Source organism: Tachyglossus aculeatus, chromosome X1 (assembly GCF_015852505.1).
Source record: "Tachyglossus aculeatus isolate mTacAcu1 chromosome X1, mTacAcu1.pri, whole genome shotgun sequence".
In the NCBI taxonomy this organism is placed as follows: domain Eukaryota; kingdom Metazoa; phylum Chordata; class Mammalia; order Monotremata; family Tachyglossidae; genus Tachyglossus; species Tachyglossus aculeatus.
This window is the reverse complement of record NC_052101.1, coordinates 15,521,883-15,546,820: the sequence shown is the minus strand read 5'-3', so window position 1 is coordinate 15,546,820 and position 24,938 is coordinate 15,521,883. Positions and strand designations below refer to the sequence as shown.

The 24,938-nt window shown below is 48.8% G+C and overlaps 1 protein-coding gene across 2 annotated transcripts in view; it reads left to right on the top strand.

Moving 5' to 3' along the window:
• The first annotated feature begins 10,413 nt into the window (after positions 1-10,413).
• Positions 10,414-24,938, top strand: part of EIF2AK2 (eukaryotic translation initiation factor 2 alpha kinase 2) — a 58,691-nt gene continuing 44,166 nt past the window's right edge. For both annotated transcript variants that reach the window (XM_038772607.1, XM_038772606.1), the window contains exons 1-3: positions 10,414-10,449; positions 22,826-22,958; positions 24,028-24,148. In XM_038772607.1, coding sequence (XP_038628535.1) covers positions 22,840-22,958; positions 24,028-24,148 — 240 coding nt within the window. In that variant the 5' untranslated portion in view covers positions 10,414-10,449; positions 22,826-22,839. The remainder of the gene's footprint in view (positions 10,450-22,825; positions 22,959-24,027; positions 24,149-24,938) is intronic.

Below are 24,938 nucleotides of genomic sequence, written 5' to 3'. Positions count from 1 at the left end.
CTTCCCCTTCCGGGGTCAGGGGGCGGTCCCCGGTGCATTGTGGGGCGCCCCCCCGGTGCATTGTGGGGCCGTCGGACGAGGTGGGCCACCGCGCCTGCGTCGACGTGCCCGCGCAGGGAATGGGGGTCTGCCAGTTCCCCTGTTGCCTACCAGTCATTCATTCAGTCAGTCATTCATTCAATCGTATTTATTGAGCGCTTACCGTGTGCAGAGCACTGTGCTAAGCGCTGGGGAAGTCCAAGTTGGCAACAGACAGAGACAGTCCCTACCCAACAGCGGGCTCACAGTCTAAAAGGGGGGGGACAGAGAACAAAACAACACATATTAAAGCGTATTGAGCGCAGAGCAGCGGGCTGAGCGCTTGGGAAGGACAAGTTGGCAACATGTAGACACGGTCATTCATTCGATCGTGTGTATTGAGCGCCTACTGTGTGCAGAGCACTGGGTTAAGCGCTTGGGAGAGGACAAGTTGGCAATATACAGAGACGGTCATTCATTCATTCGTATATATTGAGCGCTTACTGTGTGCAGTGCACCGGGCTAAGCGCTTGGGAAGGACAAGGCAATATCTAGAGACGGTCATTCATTCAATCGTATGCATTGAGCGCTTACTGTGTGCAGAGCACTGGGCTAAGCGCTTGGGAGAGGACAAGTTGGCAATGTACAGAGACGGTCATTCATTCAATCGTGTGTATTGAGCGCTTACTGTGTGCAGAGCACTGGGCTAAGCACTTGGGAAGGACAAGTTGGCAACATCGAGAGACGGTCATTCATTCAATCGTATGCATTGAGCGCTTACTGTGTGCAGAGCACTGGGCTAAGCGCTTGGGAGAGGACAAGTTGGCAAGATACAGAGACGGTCATTCATTCATTCGTATATATTGAGCAATTACTGTGTGCAAAGCAGTGGGCTAAGCGCTTGGGAAGTACAAGTTGGCAATGTACAGAGACGGTCATTCATTCAATCGTATGTATTGAGCGCTTGCTGTGTGCAGAGCACTGGGCTAAGCGCTTGGGAAGTACAAGATGGCAATATACAGAGACGGTCATTCAAACGTATTTATTGAGCGCTTACTGTGTGCAGAGCACTGGGTTGAGCGCTTGGGAGAGGACAAGTTGGCAATATACAGAGACGGTCATTCATTCATTCGTATATATTGAGCGCTTACTGTGTGCAGTGCACCGGGCTAAGCGCTTGGGAAGGACAAGGCAATATCTAGAGACGGTCATTCATTCAATCGTATGCATTGAGCGCTTACTGTGTGCAGAGCACTGGGCTAAGCGCTTGGGAGAGGACAAGTTGGCAATGTACAGAGACGGTCATTCATTCAATCGTATGTATTGAGCGCTTACTGTGTGCAGAGCACTGGGCTAAGCACTTGGGAAGGACAAGTTGGCAACATCGAGAGATGGTCATTCATTCAATCGTATGCATTGAGCGCTTACTGTGTGCAGAGCACTGGGCTAAGCGCTTGGGAGAGGACAAGTTGGCAAGATACAGAGACGGTCATTCATTCATTCGTATATATTGAGCAATTACTGTGTGCAAAGCAGTGGGCTAAGCGCTTGGGAAGAACAAGTTGGCAATGTACAGAGACGGTCATTCATTCAATCGTATGTATTGAGCGCTTACTGTGTGCAGAGCACTGGGCTAAGCGCTTGGGAAGTACAAGATGGCAATATACAGAGACGGTCATTCAAACGTATTTATTGAGCGCTTACTGTGTGCAGAGCACTGGGTTGAGCGCTTGGGAGAGGACAAGTTGGCAATATACAGAGACGGTCATTCATTCATTCGTATATATTGAGCGCTTACTGTGTGCAGTGCACCGGGCTAAGCGCTTGGGAAGGACAAGGCAACATCTAGAGACGGTCATTCATTCAATCGTATGCATTGAGCGCTTACTGTGTGCAGAGCACTGGACTAAGCGCTTGGGAAGTACAAGTTGGCAATGTACAGAGACGGTCATTCATTCAATCGTATGTATTGAGCGCTTACTGTGTGCAGAGCACTGGGCTAAGCACTTGGGAAGGACAAGTTGGCAACATCTAGAGACGGTCATTCATTCAATCGTATGCATTGAGCGCTTACTGTGTGCAGAGCACTGGGCTAAGCGCTTGGGAGAGGACAAGTTGGCAAGATACAGAGACGGTCATTCATTCATTCGTATATATTGAGCAATTACTGTGTGCAAAGCAGTGGGCTAAGCGCTTGGGAAGTACAAGTTGGCAACGTACAGAGACGGTCATTCATTCAATCGTATGTATTGAGCGCTTACTGTGTGCAGAGCACTGGGCTAAGCACTTGGGAAGGACAAGTTGGCAACATCCAGAGATGGTCATTCATTCAATCGTATGCATTGAGCGCTTACTGTGTGCAGTGCACTGGGCTAAGCGCTTGGGAAGGACAAGGCAATATCTAGAGATGGTCATTCATTCAATCGTATGCATTGAGCGCTTACTGTGTGCAGAGCACTGGACTAAGCGCTTGGGAAGTACAAGTTGGCAATGTACAGAGACGGTCATTCATTCAATCGTATGTATTGAGCGCTTACTGTGTGCAGAGCACTGGGCTAAGCGCTTGGGAGAGGACAAGTTGGCAAGATACAGAGACGGTCATTCATTCACTCGTATATATTGAGCAATTACTGTGTGCAAAGCAGTGGGCTAAGCGCTTGGGAAGTACAAGTTGGCAATGTACAGAGACGGTCATTCATTCAATCGTATGTATTGAGCGCTTGCTGTGTGCAGAGCACTGGGCTAAGCGCTTGGGAAGTACAAGATGGCAATATACAGAGACGGTCATTCAAACGTATTTATTGAGCGCTTACTGTGTGCAGAGCACTGGGTTGAGCGCTTGGGAAGTGCAAGTTGGCAACATATAGAGACGGTTATTCATTCAATCGTATTTATTGAGCACTTACCGTATGCAGAGCACTGTACTAAGCGCTTGGGAAGTACAAGTTGGCAACATACAGAGACGGTCATTCATTCAATCGTATGTATTGAGCGCTTACTGTGTGCAGAGCACTGGGTTAAGCGCTTGGGAGAGGACAAGTTGGCAATATACAGAGACGGTCATTCATTCAATAGTATTTACTGAGCGCTTACTGTGTGCAGAGCACTGAGCTAAGCGCTTGGAAAGTACAAGTTGGCAACATGCAGAGATGGTCATTCATTCAATCGTATTTATTGAGCGCTTACTGTGTGCTGAGCACTGTACTAAGCGCTTGGGAAGTACAAGTTGGCAACATACAGAGACGGTCATTCATTCAATCGTATTTATTGAGCGCTAACTGTGTGCAGAGCACTGGACTAAGCGCTTGGGAAGTACAAGTTGGCAACATCTAGAGACGGTCATTCATTCAATGGTATTTATTGAGCGCTTACTGTGTGCAGAGCACTGTACCAAGCGCTTGGGAAGTACAAGTTGGCAACATACAGAGACGGTTATTCATTCAATCAATCGTATTTATTGAGCACTTACTGTGTGCAGAGCACTGGACTAAGCGCTTGGGAAGTACAAGTTGGCAACATACAGCGACGGTCATTCATTCAATCGTATTTATTGAGCGCTTACTGTGTGCAGAGCACTGGACTAAGCGCTTGGGAAGTACAAGTTGGCAACATATACAGACGGTCCCTATCCAACAGCGGGCTCACAGTCTAGAAGGGGGAGACGGACAACAAAACAAAACATATTAATAAAATAAAATAAATGGAATAAATATGTACAAGTAAAATAAATAGAGTAATAAATACGTACATACATATATACAGTATAGTCATTCATTCATTCATTCAATCGTATTTATTGAGCGCTTACTGTGTCCAGAGCACTGGACTAAGCGCTTGGGAAGTCCAAGTCGGCAACATATACAGACGGTCCCTACCCCACAGCGGGCTCACAGGCTAGAAGGGGGAGAAAGACACCAAAACAAAACATATTAACAAAATAAAAAGAATAAATATGTACAAGTAAAATAAATAAATTAATAGAGTAATAGATACGTACAAACATATACACATATATACAGTATAGTCATTCATTCAATCGTATTTATTGAGCACTTACCGTGTGCAGAGCACTGTACTAAGCGCTTGGGAAATACAAGTTGGCAACATATAGAGATGGTCCCTACCCAACAGTGGGGCTCACAGTCTAGAAGGGGGAGACAGAGAAAAAACATATTAAATCATATTTATTGAGCGCTTACTGTGTGCTGAGCACTGGGCTAAGCGCTTGGGAAGTACAAGTTAGCAACATCTAGCACTGTTCTAAGCGCTGGGATAGATACAATAATAATAATAATGATGATGGCATTTGTTAAGCGCTTACTATGTGCTAAGCACTGTTCTAAGCGCTGGGATAGATACAATAATAATAATGATGATGGCATTTGTTAAGCGCTTACTAGGTGCCAAGCACTGTTCTAAGCGCTGGGATAGATACAAGAATAATAATAATAATAATAATGGCAATTGTTAAGCGCTTACTAGGTGCCAAACACTGTTCTAAGCACTGGGATAGATACAATAATAATAATGATGGTGGCATTTGTTAAGCGCTTATTAGGTGCCAAGCACTGTTCTCACCGCTGGGATAGATACAATAATAATAATAATGGCAATTGTTAAGCGCTTACTAGGTGCCAAGCACTGTTCTAAGCACTGGGATAGATACAGTAATAATAATGATGATGGCATTTGTTAAGCACTTACTATATGTGCCAAGCACTGTTCTAAGCACTGGGCTAGATACAATAATAATAATAATAATGATGGCAATTGTTAAGCGCTTACTAGGTGCCAAGCACTGTTCTCACTGCTGGGATAGATACAATAATAATAATAATAATAATGGCAATTGTTAAGCGCTTACTAGGTGCCAAGCACTGTTCTAAGCGCTGGGATAGATACAGTAATAATAATGATGATGGCATTTGTTAAGCGCTTACTAGGTGCCAAACACTGTTCTAAGCACTGGGATAGATACAATAATAATAATAATAATAATGGCAATTGTTAAGCACTTACTAGGTGCCAAGCACTGTTCTAAGCACTGGGCTAGATACAATAATAATAATAATAATAATGGCATTTGTTAAGCGCTTACTAGGTGCCAAGCACTGTTCTAAGCTCTGGGATAGATACAATAATAATAATAATGATGGCATTTGTTAAGCACTTACTAGGTGCCAAGCACTGCTCTAAGCGCTGGGAGAGATACAATAATAATGATGATGATGGCATTTGTTAAGCGCTTACTAGGTGCCAAGCACTGTTCTAAGCACTGGGGTAGATATGAGGTGATTAGGTTATCCCACTTGGGCTCACAGTCTTCGTCCCCATTTTACAGATGAGGTCACTGAGGCCCAGAGAATAATAATACTAATAATGACATTTATTAAGCGTTTACTATGTGCAAAGCACTGTTCTAAGCGCTGGAGAGGTTACAAGGTGATCAGGTTGTCCCACGGTGGGGGGGCTCACAGTCTTCATCCCTATTTGACAGATGAGGTCACTGAGGCCCAGAGAATAATAATAAAAATAATGACATTTATTAAGTGCTTACTATGTGCAAAGCACTGTTCTAAGCGCTGGGGAGGTTACGCGGTGATTAGGTTGTCCCACGGGGGTGGGAGGGGGGCTCATAGTCTTCATCCCCATTTGACAGGTGAGGTCACTGAGGCCCAGAGAAGTGAAGTGATTTGCTTAAAGTCACACAGCTGACAAGTGGTGGAGCAGGGATTTGAACCCATGACCTCTGACTCCAAAGCCCGGGCTCTTTCCACTGAGCCACGCTGCTTCTCGTAGGGAAGCGCAAGTTGGCAACATATAGTGACGGTCCCTACCCAACAGCGGGCGGAAGATCCTGTAATCGAGGAGGGCTCGCGCAGAGGTCATGGGTTCGAATCCCAGCTCCGCCAATTGTCAGCTGCGTGACCTTGGGCAAGTCACTTCACTTCTCTGGGCCTCAGTGACCTCATCCGGAAAATGGGGATGAAGACTGGGAGCCCCACGGGGGACAACCTGGTCACCTTGTAACCGTCCCAGCGCTTAGAACAGTGCTTTGCACGTAGTAAGAGCTTAATAAATGCCATTTTTATTATTATTATGGCTCCCGCTAACATCTCCTGACGTCAGGGTGCCAAAGTTTCCCGGGCCTGGGAATCCTTTGTGGGAAAAAGGATGGGAAAAGGGAAGAAGCGGCTAGGATGGGGGCTATTTGTCCCTCGTACCTCTCGGGAGGTGACCCTACCTCTCCTGCTCCATCTGAACTCAGGTGTCCCGGTCATTTTTCCCATCTGCGTCACCACCTTGGGTCCTCGAACCCTGCGGCCGATTTACACCGGTTAATTTATTTTGCTCCCTACTTGTCGACAAGTTACCCCATCTGTAAAATGGTATCGGTATCTGTGGCCGAACTGGACTTTCCAAGCGCTTAGTACAGTGCTCTGTAAGCAGTAAGAACTCAATAAATACGATGGGATGAATGAATGAAAATGGGGGTGGAGGTGAAATGGGATTGAGGCTGCGAGCCGCACGTGGGACGAGGGACTATTTATTTTATTTGTACATATCTATTCTATTTATTTTATTTTGTTAGTATGTTTGGTTTTGTTCCCTGTCTCCCCCTTTTAGACTGTGAGCCCACTGTTGGGTAGGGACTGTCTCTCTATGTTGCCAATTTGTACTTCCCAAGCACTTAGTCCAGTGCTCTGCACATAGTAAGCGCTCAATAAATACGATTGATGATGATGATGATGATGACTATGTCCAACCAGATTTGCTTGTACCCGCCGCAGCGCTCAGTAGAGTGCCTAGCACATATTGAGCGTTTAATAAATACCATGAGACTACCATAATTATTAACAATAATAATAATAATGGCATTTATTAAGTGCTTACTATGTGCAAAGCACTGTTCTAAGCGCTGGGGAGGTTAAAAGGTGAGGAGGTTATCCCACGGGGGGGCTCACAGTCTTCATCCCCATTTGACAGATGAGGGAACTGAGGCCCAGAGAAGTGAAGTGACTTGCCCAAAGTCACACAGCTGACAAGTGGAGGAGCCGGGATTAGAACAGTGCTTGGCACATAGTAAGCGCTTAATAAATGCTGTTATTATTATTATTATTTGAACTGATGACCTCTGACTCCAAAGCCCAGGCTCTTTCCACTGGGCCACGCTGCTTCAGCGCTCAGTAGAGTGCCTAGCACATATTGAGCGTTTAATAAATACCATGAGACTGTGACTGTGAGCCCACTGTTGGGTAGGGACTGTCTCTATATGTTGCCAACTTGTAATTCCCAAGCGCTTAGTCCAGCGCTCTGCACACAGTAAGCGCTCAATAAATACGATTGAATGAAGGAATGAATGAATTTGGTTAACATGTTTTGTTTTGTTGTCTGTCTCCCCCTTCTAGACTGTGAGCCCGCTGTTGGGTAGGGACCGTCTCTCGATGTTGCCAACGTGGACTTCCCAAGCGCTTAGTCCAGTGCTCTGCACACGGTAAGCGCTCAATAAATACGATTGAATGAATGAATGAATGAAAGGGGGAGGAGGTAGAACGGGGGAATGGGGGCGGGGCTAAGGGACGAGGCTCAGTGGAAAGAGCCCGGGCTTTGGAGTCAGAGGTCATGGGTTCAAATCCCGCCTCCGCCACTTGTCAGCTGGGTGACTTTGCTCAAGTCACTTCACTTCTGTGGGTCTCAGTGACCCCATCTGTAATATGGGGATGAAGACTGTGAGCCCCCCGTGGGACAATCTGATCACCTTGTCACCTCCCCAGCGCTTAGAACAGTGCTTTGCACATAGTCACTTAACTCCCCTGTGCCTCAGTTCCCTCATCTGTAAAATGGGGATTGACTGTGAGCCCCCCGTGGGACAACCTGATCACCTTGTCACCTCCCCAGCGCTTAGAACAGTGCTTTGCGCATAGTCACTTAACTTCTCTGTGCCTCAGTTCCCTCATCTGTAAAATGGGAATTGACTGTGAGCCCCCCGTGGGACAACCTCATCACCTTGTCACCTCCCCAGCGCTCAGAACGGTGCTTTGCACATAGTAAGCGCTTAATAAATACCATCATCATGATTATTATTACCTCACCTGTAAAAGGGGGATGAAGACTGTGAGCCCCCCGTGGGACAACCTCATCACCTTGTCACCTCCCCAGTGCTTCACTTAACTCCTCTGGGCCTCAATTCCCTCATCTGTAAAATGGGGATTGACTGTGAGCCCCCCGTGGGACAACCTGATCACCTTGCCATTCATTCATTTATTCAATCATATTTATTGAGCGCTTACTGTGTGCAGAGCACTGGACTAAGCGCTTGGGAAGGACAAGTTGGCAACATATAGAGACGGTCCCTACCCAACAGTGGGCTCACAGTAAGCGCCTAACAAATGCTATCATCGTTGTTATTATTACCTCATCTGTAAAATGGGGGATGAAGACTGTGAGCCCCCCGTGGGACAACCTGATCAACTTGTCACCTCCCCAGCGCTTAGAACACTGCTTTGCACAGTCACTTCACTTCTCTGGGCCTCAGTGACCTCATCTGTAAAATGGGGATTGACTGTGAGCCTCCCGTGGGACAACCTCATCACCTTGTCACCTCCCCAGCGCTTAGAACGGCGCTTTGCACATAGTGAGCGCTTAACAGATAGCATCATCATCATTATTATTATTACCAATCCTCTGTAAAATGGGGGATTGACTGTGAGCCCCCGGTTGGGACAACCTGATCAACTTGTCACCTCCCCAACGCTTAGAACGCTGCTTTGCACAGAGGAAGCGCTTAATGAATACCATCTTACCTCCTTCCCTTCCCCACAGCACCTGTATATATGTATTTATGTTTGTACAGATTTATTACTCTATTTATTTATTTATTTATTTATTTTACTTGTACATATCCATTCTATATTTATTTTATTTTGTTGGTATGTTGGGTTTCGTTCTCTGTCTCCCCCTTCTAGACTGTGAGCCCACTGTTGGGTAGGGACTGTCTCTCTATGTTGCCAACTTGTACTTGCCAAGCGCTCATTACAGTGCTCTGCACACAGTAAGCGCTCAATAAATACGATTGATTGATTGATTGATTGATTGATGATTGATTGATTGATTATTATTAAGGGAGGACGAGGGGCGGGGCTAAGGGGAGACGAGGGGCGGGGCTGAGGGGAGACGAGGGGCGGGGCTAAAGGAGACGGGGGGCGGGGCTGAGGAGGCGAGGGGCGGGGCTAAGGGGAAACGGGGGCGGGGCTAAATTGTGATGGGGCGGGGCTGAGGGAGACGGGGGGGCGGGGCTGAGGGGAGACGATGGGCGGGGCTGGGGAGAGGGGGCGGGGCTGAGGGGAGATGGAGGGCGGGGCTGAGGGGAGAAGAGGGGCGGGGCTAATCAATCAATCGTATTTATTGAGCGCTTACCGTGTGCAGAGCACTGTACTAAGCGCTTGGGCAGTACAAGTTGCCGGAGCTAAGAGGAGGGGTGGGGCTAAAGGGAGAGGACGGGCGGGGCCGAGGGGAGACGAGGGGGCGGGGCCGAGGGGCTACGGGGAGGGGCTGAGAAGATAAGTGGGCGGGGCTGAGGGGGGGCCAGGGGAGGAGCGAAGAGGGGCCGAGGGGCGGGGCCGAGGCGAGACCGGGGGAGGGGTTTGAGGGAGACGGGGGGCGGGGCTGAGGGGAGAGAAGGGGCGGGGCCGAGGGGAGAAGGGGGCGGGGCTGAGGGGAGGCGAGGGGCGGGGCTAAGGGGAACGGTCTAAATGGAGACGAGGGGCGGGGCTAAAGGGAGACGAGGGGCGGGGCTGAGGGGAGACGGGGGCGGGGTAAGGGGAGAGGAGGGGCGGGGCTGAGGGGAGACGAGGGGCGGGGCTAAGGGGGGCGAGGGGCGTGGCGAATGGGTGGTGGGGCGGGGCTAAAAGGAGGGGCGGGGCTGAGGGAAAGAGAGGGGCGGGGCAGGAGGGAGACGAGGGGCGGGGCTGAGGGGCGAAGGGGAGGGGCTGAGGGGCAAAGGGGAGGGGTTTGAGGGAGACGGGGGCGGGGCTGAGGGGACAGAATGGGCGGGGCTGAGGGGAGACGGGGCGGGGCAGAGGGGAGGCGAGGGGCGGGGCTAAGGGGAGAAGGGGCGGGGCTTAGGGGAGAGAGTGGGCGGGGCAGAGGGGAGACGGGGCTAAAGGGAGATGAGGGGCGGGGCTTCGGGGAAAGGGGCGGGGCTGAGGGGAGAGAATGGGCGGGGCAGAGGGGAGACGGGGGCTAAAGGGAGACGAGGGGCGGGGCTGAGGGGAGAAGGGGCGGGGCTGAGGGCAGCCGAGCCTGGAATCGAAACCGAGAGCGGCCTCGGAGCCCGCGGGGGGCGGAGCGCGGGGGGCGGGAGTCGCGGCCACGGGCACGGACACTGCCGCTGCCGCTGCCGCTGCCGCTGCCACGGTCACTGCCGCGCCGGTGAGGAGGGGGGGGGGGGGGACGGCGACGAGCGGGAGCGCGGGCTCGGGGGGCTGCCGGGAGGGGGAGGGGGAGGGGGACATGGCGGGGGGCAACTTGTCCTTCCCAAGCGCTCGGTCCAGTGCTCCGCACACGGGAAGCGCTCCGTAAATACGATGGATGATGATGATGACGACAAGGCGGCAACGTCTAGAGACGGGCCCTACCCGACGGCGGCCTCACTCGTTCAGTCGTATGTAGGGAGCGCCTACTGCGTGCTGAGCACTGCGCTAAGCGCTCGGGAACAGCGGGCTCAGTCATTCAGTCCTATTTAGGGAGCGCTTACTGCGTGCAGAGCACTGCGCTAAGCGCTTGGGAACAGCGGGCTCATTCATTCAATCGTATTTCTGGAGCGCTTACTGCGTGCAGAGCACTGGACTAAGCGCTTGGGAAGGACAAGTTGCACTGGACTAAGCGCTTGGGAACAACGGGCTCATTCATTCAAATCGTATTTATGGAGCGCTTACTGCGTGCAGAGCACTGCACTAAGCGCTTGGGAAGGACAAGTCGGCAACCGACAGAGACGGGCCCTAATAATAATAGCGATGGCATTTGTTAAGCGCTTACTATGTGCGAAGCACCGTTCTAAGCGCCGGGGAGGATACAAGGTGATCAAGTTGTCCCACGTGGGGCTCACAGTCTTAATCCCCATTTTACGGACGAGGTAACTGAGGCACAGAGAAGCCGAGTGACTCGCCCAAGGTCATACAGCTGACCATCGGAGGAGCCGGGATTTGAACCCGTGACCTCCGACTCCCAAGCCCGGGCTCTTTCCATTGAGCCAACGGGTTCACGGGCTAGAAGGGGGAGACAGACAAGACACAACATGTAGACAGGCGTCAAAACCGTCAGAATAAATAATAATAATAATAATAATAATAATAATAATGGCATTTCTTAGGCGCTTACTATGTGCAAAGCACCGTTCTAAGCGCTGGGGAGGTTACAGGGTGATCAGGTTGTCTCACGGGGGGCTCACGGTCTTCATCCCCATTTTCCAGATGAGGGAACTGAGGCCCAGAGAAGTGAAGTGACTTGCCCAAAGTCACACAGCTAAGTGGCGGAGGCGGGATTTGAACCCCTGACCTCTGACTCCAAAGCCCGGGCTCTTTCCGCTGAGCCACGCCGCTTCTCCATAAATAGAATTAGAGCTATATGCACATCATTAACAAAATAATAATAATGATGATGGCATCTGTTAAGCGCTTACTATGTGCCAAGCACTGTCCTAAGCGCTGTGGGGGATACAAGATAATCAGGTTGTCTCACGGGGGGCTCACAGTCTTCATCCCCATTTTCCAGATGAGGGAACTGAGGCCCAGAGAAGTGAAGTGACTTGCCCAAAGTCACACAGCTGAGTGGCGGAGGCGGGATTTGAACCCCTGACCTCTGACTCCAAAGCCCGGGCTCTTTCCGCTGAGCCACGCTGCTTCTCCATAAATAGAATTAGAGCTATATGCACATCATTAATAAAATAATAATAATAATGATGATAGCATCTGTTAAGCGCTTACTATGTGCCAGGCACTGTCCTAAGCGCTGGGGGGGATACAAGATAATCAGGTTGTCCCACGTGGGGCTCAGAGCCTTCACCCCCATTTTCAGATGAGGGAACTGAGGCCTAGAGAAATTGACTTACCCAAAGTCACCCAGCTGACAAGTGGCGGAGGCGGGATTAGAACCCATGACCTCCGACTCGCAAGCCCGGGCTCTTTCCACTGAGCCGCGCTGCTTCTCTATACACGTCATTAATAAAATAATAATAATAATAATAATAATGATGAGCCCTGTTGTTGGGTTGGGACCGTCTCTATAGGTTGCCGGCTTGTACTTCCCAAGCGCTTAGTACGGTGCTCTGCACCCAGTAAGCACTCAATAAATACGATTGAATGAATGAATGATGGCATTTGTTAAGCGCTGGCTATGTGCCAAGCACTGTCGTAAGCGCTGCCGGGGATACAAGGTAATGAGGTTGTCCCCCGTTGGGCTCAGTCTAAATCCCCATTTTACAGATGAGGGAACTGAGGCCCAGAAAAGTGAAGGGACTTGCCCAAAGTCACACAGCTGACAAGGGGCAGAGGCGGGATTAGAACCCACGACCTCTGACTCTTTCCACCGAGCCACGCTAAATAGGTCGCCACCAAAGCCGCCGCTCGGCCCCCGTCATCATCATCATCAATCGTATTTATTGAGCGCTTACTATGTGCAGAGCACTGTACTAAGCGCTTGGGAAGGACAAATTGGCAACATCTAGAGGAAACGGCCTCACTGAAGCCCACAGAAATGAAAAAAAAATTAGCCCCTGGTTCCTAGTGACCTCATCCATCAAACGGGGCTTATTAGGTGCCGGACACTGTACTGAGTGCTGGGGTACATCGGTCCAGGTCCCATTTGGGGCTCACAGTCTCAATCCCCGTTTTACAGATGAGGAGACTGAGAAACAGAGAATTTAAACGACTTCCCTAGAGCCACACAGCAGACCAGGGGCGGAGGCAGGATTATTATCGTGGGATTTGCTGAGCTCTTACTAGGTGCCAAGCACTGTACTGAGCGCTGGGGTACATCAGTCCAGGGCCCGTATGGGGCTCCCAGTCTCAATCCCCGTTTTACAGATGAGGAAACTGAAAGAAGTTAAATGACTTTCCTAGAGTCCCGCGGCGGACGAGGAGCCGAGGCAGAATTATTATTATTTTAGACTTTTAGATTGTAAGCCCACTGTTGGGTAGGGACTGTCTCTATATCATCATCATCAATCGTATTTATTGAGCGCTTACTGTGTGCAGAGCACTGGACTAAGCGCTTGGGAAGTCCAAGTTGGGAACATATAGAGACAGTCCCTACCCAACAGTGGGCTCACAGTCTGAGAATTGCTCACAGTCTATATGTTGCCAACTTGTACTTCCCAAGCGCTTAGTACAGTGCTCTGCACACAGTAAGCGCTCAATAAATACGATTGATGCTATTATGGGATTTGTTAAGCACTTAGTAGGTGCCAAGCACCGTACTAAGTGCTGGGGTGCATCAGTTCAGGTGTCCCCTGGGGCTCACAGTCTCAATCCCCATTTTACAGATGAGGAAACTGAAAGAAGTTAAATGACTTTCCTAGAGTCACACGGCGGACGAGGAGCCGAGGCAGAATTATTAATTATTATGGGATTTATTAAGCGCTCAGTAGGTGCCAAGCGCTGTGCCAAGTACTGCGGTACATCACTCCAGGTCGCTCACAGTCTCAATCCCCGTTTTACAGATGAGGAAACTGAGAAACAGAGAACTTAAGCGACTTCCCCGGAGTCACACAGCAGAGAAGGGGCAGAGGCAGAATTATTATTATTATGGGATTTATGAAACGGTTACTATTTGCAAAGCATTGTGCCAAGTGCTGGGGTAGATCAGTCCAGGTGACAGTCTCAATCCCCGTTTTACAGATGAGGAAACTGAGAAACAGAGAACTTAAGCGACTTCCCCAGAGTCACACAGCAGAGAAGGGGCAGAGGCAGAATTATTATTATTATTATGGGATTTATGAAACGGTTCCTGTTTGCAAAGCATTGTACCAAGTGCCGGGGTAGATCAGTCCAGGTGACAGTCTCAATCCCCGTTTTACAGATGAGGAAACTGAGAAACAGAGAACTTAAGCGACTTCCCCGGAGTCACACAGCAGAGAAGGGGCAGAGGCAGTCTCAATCCCCATTTCACAGATGAGGGAGCTAAAATAGGTTAAATGACTTCCCCAGAGTCCCACAGCCGACGAGGGGCCAAGGCAGAATTATTATTTTGGGATTTGTTAAGCGCTCAGTAGGTGCCAAGCACTGTGCTAAGCTCTGGGCTAGAGAAGCAGCGGGGCTCAGTGGAAATCAATCAATCAATCGTATTTATTGAGCGCTTACTGTGTGCAGAGCACTGTACTGAGCGCTTGGGAAGTACAAGTCGGCACCACATAGAGACGGTCATCATCATCATCAATCGTATTTATTGAGCGCTTACTGTGTGCAGAGCACTGTACTGAGCGCTTGGGAAGTACAAGTCGGCACCACATAGAGACGGTCATCATCATCATCAATCGTATTTATTGAGCGCTTACTGTGTGCAGAGCACTGTACTGAGCGCTTGGGAAGTACAAGTCGGCACCACATAGAGACGGTCATCATCATCGTCAATCGTATTTATTGAGCGCTTACTGTGTGCAGAGCACTGTACTAAGCGCTTGGGAAGTACAAGTCGGCAACACATAGAGACAGTCCCTCCCCAACAGCGGGCTCACAGTCTAGAAGAGACCACGGGCTTTGGAGTCAGAGGTCGTGGGTTCAAATCCCGCCACTTGTCAGCTGCGTGACTTGGGGCAAGTCCCTTCACTTCTCCGTGCCTCAGTCCCTTCATCTGCAAAATGGGGATGAAGACTGTGAGCCCCCCCCGTGGGATGACCCGATCACCTCGTATCCTCCCCAGCGCTTAGTACGGTGCTTTGCACATAGTAAGCGCTTAATGAACGTCATGATTATGCAAGGTAATCAGGTTGGACACAGGCCCTGTCGCACACGAGGCTCGCCCTCTGAATCCCCGTTTTGCAGATGAGGTCACTGAGGGGTAGTGAAGTGACTCGCCCAGGGTCACACAGCAGACAAGTGGCAGAGCTAAGGTTAGACCCCAAGTCCTTGTTGGGACAGGGACTGTATCCCACCTCATTAACTTAAAAAAAAAAAAAGATGATGATGGCATTTATTAAGCGCTTACTATGTGCAAAGCACTATTCTAAGCGCTGGGGAGGTTACAAGGTGATCAGGTTGTCTGACTGGGGGCTCACAGTCTTAATCCCCATTTCACAGATGAGGGAACTGAGGCCCAGAGAAGTGAAGTGACTTGCCCAAGGTCACACAGCAGACAAGTGGCAGAGCTAAGGTTAGACCCCAAGTCCTTGTTGGGACAGGGACTGTATCCCACCTGATTAACTTAAAAAAAAAAAAGATGATGATGGCATTTATTAAGCGCTTACTATGTGCAAAGCACTATTCTAAGCGCTGGGGAGGTTACAAGATGATCAGGTTGTCTGATTGGGGGCTCACAATCTTCATCCCCATTTCCCAGATGAGGGAACTGAGGCCCAGAGAAGTGAAGTGACTTGCCCAAGGTCACACAGCCGACAAATGGCAGAGCTGGGTTTTGAACCCACGACCTCTGGCTCCAAAGCCTGGAGTCTTTCCACTGAGCCACGAAGATGATACTTGTTAAGCATTTACTAGACTTTTAGACTGTGACCCCACTGTGGGGTAGGGACCGTCTCTATATGTTGCCAATTTGTACTTCCCAAGCGCTTAGTACAGTGCTCTGCACATAGTAAGCGCTCAATAAATACGATTGATGATGATTTACTAGGCGCCAGACACTGTCCTAAGCGCCGGGGTGGATACAAGCTAATCAGGTTGGACCCGGTCCGTGTCTCACGTGGGGCTCACAGTCTTAACCCCATTTAACGGATGAGGTAACTGAGCCAGAGAGAACAGTGCTGCAGCGCTTAGAACAGTGCTTTGCACATAGTAAAGCTTCCGCTTCCCTCATCCGGAAAATGGGGGACCGATTTCTCGGCTCCGCCCCGGCGCTTAGTACGGCGCCTAGCACATAGTGAGCGCTGGACAGATACCGCAGTGATGGTTATTAATTCATTCCACCATATTGAGCGCTCACTGTGTGCAGAGCACTGGACTAAGCGCTTGGGAAGGACAAGTGTATATATGTTTGTACATATTTGTTACTCTATCTATTTATTTATTTTGCTTGTACATATCTGTTCTATTTATTTTATTTTGTTTTATTTTTTATTTTATTTTGTTAGCGTGTTTGGTTCGGTTGTCCGTCTCCCCCTTTTCGACCGCGAGCCCACTGTTGGGTAGGGACCGTCTCTAGATGTTGCCAACTTGGACTTCCCAAGCGCTTAGTCCAGTGCTCTGCACGCAGTAAGCGCTCAATAAATACAATTGATGATGATAGTAAGCGCTTAATAAATGCCATTATTATTATTATTATTATAAGTGATTCGTCCGAGGTCACACAGCAGATGGGCGATGGAGCTGGGATTAGAACCCAGGCCCTTCTGACTCGCAGACTGTGCTCTAGCCATTAGACCACACTGCATCTTCACAGATCTACCCCAGCATTTAATCACAGTGCCCGGCAGGTTGCGGTTAACGGGTGCCATTGTATTTAATCCATCCATCTAGCTGTCTCAGTGCTATTTATTGAGTGCCCGCTGAGTTCAGAGAACTATTCTCCCAAGCTTTAGTTATTCTCCCAAGCTTTAGTACAGTGGTCTGCACGCGGTCGATATGCAATAAATATCACCGGGAAATTATTTCAGGAAGAGCAAATTATGATTAGGAGGACGTCCCAGCCGTCCTTGACCAGAACCGATAATACTAATAATATTTAAGCGCTTACTAAGTGCCGGGCGCCGAAATCAATTGCGGTGATGAGCGGCGGTGTGGCCTAGTGAAAGAACTTAGGTCTGGAATCCAGGGGACCCGAGTTCAGTTTTTTTTTTTTATTAAGCGCTTACTATATGTCAATAATTGAAGTTATTCGGGTCGGCTACAGCCCCGTCCCACTTGGGGCTCACAGTCTAAGTAGGAGAGAGTAGGATTTAATCCCCATTTGACAGATGAGGTAACTGAGGTAAAGAGAAGTTAAGCGACTTGTCCTTTGTCACCCAGCAGACACATGGTGAGTCATCATCATCAATCATATTTATTGAGTGCTTACTATGTGTAGAGCACTGTACTAAGCGCTTGGGAAGTACAAATTGGCAACATATAGAGACAGTCCCTACCCAACAGTGGGCTCACAGTCTAAAAGGGAATCAGAAAGAGTCAGAATTAGAACCCAGGTCCTGTGACACCTGTCTACTTGTTTTGTTGTCTGTGTCTCCCCCCCAAGACCGTGAGCCCGATGGTGGATCGGGATTGTCTCTATCTGTTGCCAAATTGTACTTTCCGAGCGCTCAGTACAGTGCTCCGCACACAGGAAGCGCTCAATAAATACGATTGATTGATTGATTGAACTATATTAAATGCACAGGAGGGCGCACCAGAAGCAAGGTACACAGTCCTGTCCTCAAGGAGTGTGACTCTAATGGGGGAGACAGGCAGATGTAAAATATGTAGAGAAATACCGGGAGGAGAAAGAAGAACAAAGGGATATAACAGGTGGTGATGCAAATTTGTCAGGGTCTAACAGCAGAATAAGTCATCATCATCATCATCAATCGTATTTATTGAGCGCTTACTGGGTGCAGAGCGCTTGGGAAGTACAAATTGGCAACATATAGAGACAGTCCCTACCCAACAGTGGGCTCACAGTCTAAAAGTCGTTGAATACGCATATATCTAAGTGCTGAGCGAGGAATAAAATCCCTAAGTGGTAAGGGTGGGTGTTGGCTTGATGTGACTTGGATACTGGGATGTGGTTCATTAATGGAGAAAAGCTTCCCATTCATTCATTGTTGTATTTATTGAGCGCTTACTGCGTGCAGAGCACTGGACTAAGCGCTTGGTGAGTACAGTTTGGCAACAGATAGGGACAATCCCTACCCAACAGCGGGCGAGGGGATCCGTGGGCTCCGAAGATGAAGACTTGGAGGAGCAGGGAATCCCAGGCCGAGGGAATAGCGGGACCGAGAGGTTGGAGTCAGGGAAGCCAAGAGCGAGGCGCGATTTAGACGATGAGCTTGTACTCTCCCGAGCGTTTACTACAGTGCTCTGCGCGTTGTCAGTGCCAAATAAATGCCGGTGATGACGGCGAGCTTCTGAGAAACAGAGAGTGGGAACTGGGAGGTAGCGGGTGAGGACGGGAAGAGCCGGGGGAGAGTTTCCAAGGAAGTAGTGGGGGTTTTTGGTAAGCGCTTACTATGTGCCAAGCGCTGTACTGAGCCCCGGGATGCATATGAGGTAATCTGGTCCCACGTGGGCTTAGAGTCTAAGTAGGAGGGAGAACGATTTCCCCATTTTACAGATGAGGTCACTGAGGCTCAGAGAAGTGAAGTGACTTGCCCAAGATCGCACTAGCCTGTGAGCCCGTTGTTGGGTAGGGACCGTCTCTCTCTGTTGCCAACTTGGACTTCCCAAGCGCTCAGTCCAGTGCTCTGCACACAGTAAGCGCTCAATAAATACGATTGAATGAATGAATGAATGAACACAGAGACGTGTGGTGGAGCCAGGATTCGAACCCATGACCTCTGACTCCAAAGCCCGGGCTCTTTCCGCTGAGCCACGCTGCTTCTCTAATTATTCTGTAATTATTCTCTAATTATTAATGATGTGCACATAGCTCTAATTCTGGCTTTTCCGCTACTATGGACGCCCGTCCACTCGTTTTGTTGCCTGTCTCCTCCTTCCAGCCTGGGAGCCCGGTGTGGGGCAGGGGGACCGTCTCTTACCTGTTGTCGATTTGTCCTTCCCGAGCGCTTAGTCCAGTGCTCCGCACACAGTCAGCGCTCCATAAATACGATTGAAGGAATGAATCTATAATTCTATCAGTCTGGTTTGATGGTTCTAGACTAGGCTGTCTAGACGTCTAGACTGTGAGCCCGCTGTTGGGTAGGGACCGTCTCTATATGTTAGCGCTTAGTCCAGTGCTCTGCACACAGTAAGCGCTCAATAAATACGATTAATGATATGTTGCCAAGCACTTAGTCCAGCGCTGTGTGTACAGTAAGCGCTCAATAAATACGATGGAATGAATGAACCGTTATTGACTCTCCATTTTACAGATGAGGGAACTGAAGCACAGAGAAGTGAAGTCACTTGCCCGACTTCACACAGCGGAGGAGTGACGGAGCCGGGATTAGAACCCGTGACCTTCTGACTCCCAGGGCCAATTCTCTTGGATTGGGATGGTCCCTGTTTGAGTAGGGAGGGAGGGCCGGAGCTGGGAAGTATCCCGGAGGAATTTCCAGCAGCAGGATTTAGCAGTCGGTGGATTATGACTGTGAGCCCACTGTTGGGTAGGGACTGTCTCTATATGTTGCCACCTTGTACTTCCCAAGCGCTTAGTACAGTGCTCTGCAAACAGCGCTCAGTAAACACGATTGATTGATTGATTGATTGTCAGAGGTCATGGGTTCGAATCCCCGCTCCGCCACCTGTCAGCTGTGTGACTGGGCGAGTCACTTCACTTCTCTGGGCCTCAGTGACCTCATCTGTAAAATGGGGATTAAGACTGTGAGCCCCCCGTGGGACAACCTGATCACCTTGTAACCTCCCTGGTGCTTAGAACAGTGCTTTGCACATTGTAAGCGCTTAATAAATGTTACTATAAAAAAAAATCATCCTTGAAAAAGAAGGCCAGCCCTGAGACGTCCTTTATTTCTTTTAATTTAGCTCTCATGGAAACGCTCATCTTCAGACCCAATACCATCGCTTTGTAGTTGTACACTTAGGAACGGGAGGTGCTTTTTATGGTATTTAAACACTTAATAGATGCCAGGCACTGTACTCAGCATCGGAGTAGATACCAGCTAATCGGGTTGGACACAGTTCGTGGCCCACATGGGGCTCACAGTCGTAATTCATTCATTCAATCGTATTTATTGAGCGCAGAACACTGTACTAAGCGCTTGGGAAGTGCGTAATCCCCATTTACAGGTGAGGTAACTGAGGCACGGAGAAGTGAAGTGACTTCAGAGAAGCGGCGTGGCTCAATGGAAAGAGCCCGGGCTTGGGAGTCAGAGGTCATGGGTTCTAATCCCGGCCCCGCCACTTGTCACCTGTGTGCCTTTGGGCAAGCCACTTCACTTCTCTGGGCTTTGGTTCCCTCATCTGTAAAATGGGGATGAAGACTGCGAGTCCCACGTGGGACAACCTGATCTGTAAAATGGGGATGAAGACTGTGAGCCCCACAGGGGACAACCTGATCACCTTGTAACCTCCCCAGCGCTTAGAACAGTGCTTTGCACATAGTAAGCGCTTAATAAGTGTTATTATTAAAAAAATCATCCTTGAAAAAGAAGGCCAGCCCTGAGACGTCCTTTATTTCTTTTAATTCAGCTCTCGTGGAAATGCTCATATTCAGACCCAGTAGCGTCACTTTATAGTTGTACATTTTTCTTAGGAACGGGAGGTGCTTTCTATGGTATTTAAGCACGTAATAGATGCCAGGCACTGTACTAAGCATTAGAGTAGATACCAGCTAAACGGGTTGGACACAGTCCATAGCCCACATGGGGCTCACAGTCTTCATTCATTCATTCAATCGTATTTATTGAGTGCAGAACACTGTACTAAGCGCTTGGGAAGTACTTAATCCCCATTTACGGGTGAGGTAACTGAGGCACGGAGAAGTGAAGTGACTTCAGAGAAGCGGCGTGGCTCAATGGAAAGAGCCCGGGCTTGGGAGTCAGAGGTCATGGGTTCTAATCCCGGCCCCGCCACTCGTCAGCTGTGTGCCTTTGGGCAAGCCACTTCACTTCTCTGGGCTTTAGTTCCCTCATCTGTAAAATGGGGGTGAAGACTGTGAGTCCCACGTGGGACAACCTGATTACCTTGTATCTACTTCAGCGCTTAGAACAGTGCCTTGCACCTTGCGCTTAACAAATACCAACATTATTATTATTATTATTATTTTTATTATTATTATTCTTTAAAAAATGGGGATGAAGACTGGGAGCCCCCCGTGGGACAATCTGATCACCTTGTAACCTCCCCAGCGCTTAGAACAGTGCTTTGCACATAGTAAGCGCTTAATAAATGTTATTATAAAAAAATCATCCTTGAAAAACAAGGGCAGCCCTGAGACGTCCTTTATTTCTTTTAATTTAACTCTCGTGGAAATGCTCATATTCAGACCCAATAGCGTCACTTTATAGTTGTACATTTTTCTTAGGAACGGGAGGTGCTTTCTATGGTATTTAAGCACTTAATAGATTCCAGGCACTGTACTAAGCATCGGAGCAGATACCAGCTAATCAGGTTGGACACAGTCCATAGCCCACATGGGGCTCACAGTCTTAATTCCCATTTACAGATGAGGTAACTGAGGCACAGAGAAGTGAAGTGACTTCAGAGAAGCAGCGTGGCTCAATGGAAAGAGCCCGGGCTTGGGAGTCAGAGGTCATGGGTTCGAATCCCAGCTCTGCCACTTGTCAGCTGTGTGACTTTGGACAAGTCACTTCACTTCTCTGGGCTTCAGTGACCTCATCTGTAAAATGGGGATGAAGACTGTGAGCCCCACGGGGGACAACCTGATCACCTTGTAACCTCCCCAGCGCTTAGAACAGTGCTCTGCACATAGTAAGTGCTTAATAAATGTTAATATAAAAAAAATCCTTGATAAAGAAGGCCAGCCCTGAGACGTCCATTATTTCTTTTAATTTAGCTCTCGTGGAAATGCTCATATTCAGACCCAGTAGCATGGCTTTATGGTTATACATCTTTCTTAGGAACGGGAGGTGCTTTTTATGGTATTTAAGCACTTAATAGATGCCAGGCATTGTACTAAGCATCGGAGCAGATACCAGCTAAACGGGTTGGACACAGTTTGTGGCCCACATGGGGCTCACAGTCTTAATCCCCATTTACAGGTGAGGTAACTGAGGCACAGAGAAGTGAAGTGACTTCAGAGAAGCAGCGTGGCTCAATGGAAAGAGCCCGGGCTTGGGAGTCAGAGGTCATGGGTTCTAATCCCGGCCCTGCCACTTGTCAGCTGTGTGACTTCGGACAAGTCACTTCACTTCTCTAGGCTTCAGTTACCTCATCTGTAAAATGGGGATGAAGACTGGGAGCCCCCCGTGGGACAACCTGATCACCTTTTATCCTCTCCAGCACTTAGAACAGTGCTTGGCACATAGTAAGCGCTTAACGAATGCCATCGTTATTATTATTATTGTCTAAAGACGTTCGTTCAAGTTGTATATACTGAGCGCTTACTATGTGCAGACAGTACGGCAGACAAGTGGCAAAGGCTGAATTAGAACCCAGGTCCTTCTGACTCCCAGGCCTGAGGTCTCTCCACTTGGTTCCGTCGCTTCTCCCAACAAATGATTTCATTTTGAACCAGCACCATCCTTGAGGGTAGGAAAAGACAAGTGGAATTAAAACCACTTTGGGGAAAACGGGCGCTCGGAAGTTAAGGTACGTTTCCCAAGGTCACCCAGTGATCGAATCTGCCTAGCATCGATATATTACTCGAGCACAGATTTTATTTCCCAATCGCTAATCCGGCCCTTTGCTCTGGGATGTGACTATCAGAGGATGCAGCGAGTCAAGAGGAGGATCGGTTGAGTTCGGAACAGAGGGAAATTTTAAGAAATGCCTGTTTCCTGTTAAACAGCGTCTCGGTTTCCTTGTCCTGGAAGGTTCCGCCCAAAGGATGGCGAACGCTCCTGAACCCCGTATCCATTCGGCCCATCTTCACGAATATTGTCAGAAGAAAGGACTGAAGCTCGTCTACCGGGACATCTCAAAAACCGGCCCCGATCATAACCTGCAGTAAGTTCGCCAGTAGATCATGGAATAACGGAGTCTTTAGGTACCGAATGCTCAGGATGTTCAACTGGAGGTGACAACGGGGAAGTGAACCTAACCCAGTCTGCGATGATGATAATAATAACAGTGGCATTTAAGCATCACTGTGTGCCGGGCCCCGTACTGAGCGCTGGGGCGTTTACAAGCAATTCGGGTTGGTCCCACTTGGGACCCACGGTCTCAATCCCCATTCTACAGATGAGGTAACGGAGGCACAGAGAAGTGAAGCGACTTGCCCGAGATCACCCAGCAGACCAGTGGGGAAGCCGGGATTAGAACCTATGATCTTCTGAATCCCAGGCCCGTGCTCTATCCGCTACGCCGTGCTGCTTCGGCAGAGGCTTTACCCCATTTTTGCACCCCTAAACATCCTTCAGATGGCAAATGGGCAGTAACTGAGTGAAAAACCCAACCCAACTTCAGGTCTAAGCAATTGCTCCGTCGTTACCCGGTCGCAGGGAGCCGGGAGAAGCTCGGCCTCATCTGACCATACATATTTATTACTCTATTTATTTATTTATTTTACTTGTACATATCTATTCTATTTATTTTATTTTGTTAGTATGTTTGGTTTTGTTCTCTGTCTCCCCCTTTTAGACTGTGAGCCCACTGTTGGGTAGGGACCGTCTCTATATGTTGCCAACTTGGACTTCCCAAGCGCTTAGTACGGTGCTCTGCACACAGTAAGCGCTCAATAAATATGATTGATGATGATGATGATGACCAGTGCTTTGCACATAGTAAGCGCTTAACAAATGCCATCATTATTATTATTATAAGTGGGGAAGTGGGGAAGTTCAGCGTCTTGTCTAGTTCTTGGCTGTGGGCTTAGCCAAGAAATGTGTTTTTTACAAATTGTCCTTTTCTATAGGACTCCAAGTATTTTTCTCACCTAAGGGCTGTCACAGAGAGTGACAACTTCAGATCATTAAGGAACGATGCACGTGATGATTATTCAGGACAGCAGTTAATTCCAAGCGAGGTCAAGGCCGTGGATTCTGCGGTCTAGTCTGACCCTGCCCTTTCTGTGCAGATTTACCGTTCAGGTTATCATAGAGGGCAGAGAATTTCCTGAAGCCTCAGGCTCATCCAAGAAGAAAGCAAAGGATGCTGCGGCCAAATTGGCCCTGAAGATCCTCACGAAGGACAACCAGGTAATTCCACCTGATCGTTTCCAAGAGGACGTGCAAGAATATCTTGTAAATGCACCTGGGTTTTATCCCTGAGTTCCTGGCGGGATTCGGGGAAGGCGATGGCAGGGACCCGGAGTGGGGTAGAGATGTAATATTTCCTTCAAATGGCCTCTCATCCTTCCTATTGGTGAAGCGGCGGGACCTAGTGGGAAAAAGCACAGTCCTGGGAGTCTGGGTTCTCATCCCAGATCTACCACCTGTCTGCCATGTGGCCATGGGAAAGGAAATTAAAAAAAAAAAAACTCAAATAAAATCTATTGTATTTGTACATATTTATTCTATTTATTTTATTTTGTTAATATGTTTTGTTCTCTGTCTCCCCCTTCTCGACTGTGAGCCCACTGTTGGGTAGGAACCGTCTCTAGACGTTGCCAACTTGTACTTCCCAAGCGCTTAGTCCAGTGCTCTGCACACAGTAAGCGCTCAATATATACGATTGAATGAATGAATGAATGAAGTGACTCTGTGCCTCATCCGGGACCGTGTCTGACGTGATCATCTTTTTTCATTTTTTTATAGTATTTGTTGAGCGCTTACTACGTGCCAGGCACTGTACTAAGCTCTGATACGAGATAATTAGGTTGGACGTCGACACCGTCCCGTGTGGGGCTCACAGTCTTAATCCCCATTTAACAGGTGAGGTAGCTAGGGCACAGAGAAGTGTGGGTCGGAGATGACTCGACAGCATAAGACAACGATATTATTATATAATAATAATGTTATTATTCACGGGACCCTTTGCTACTTCTCC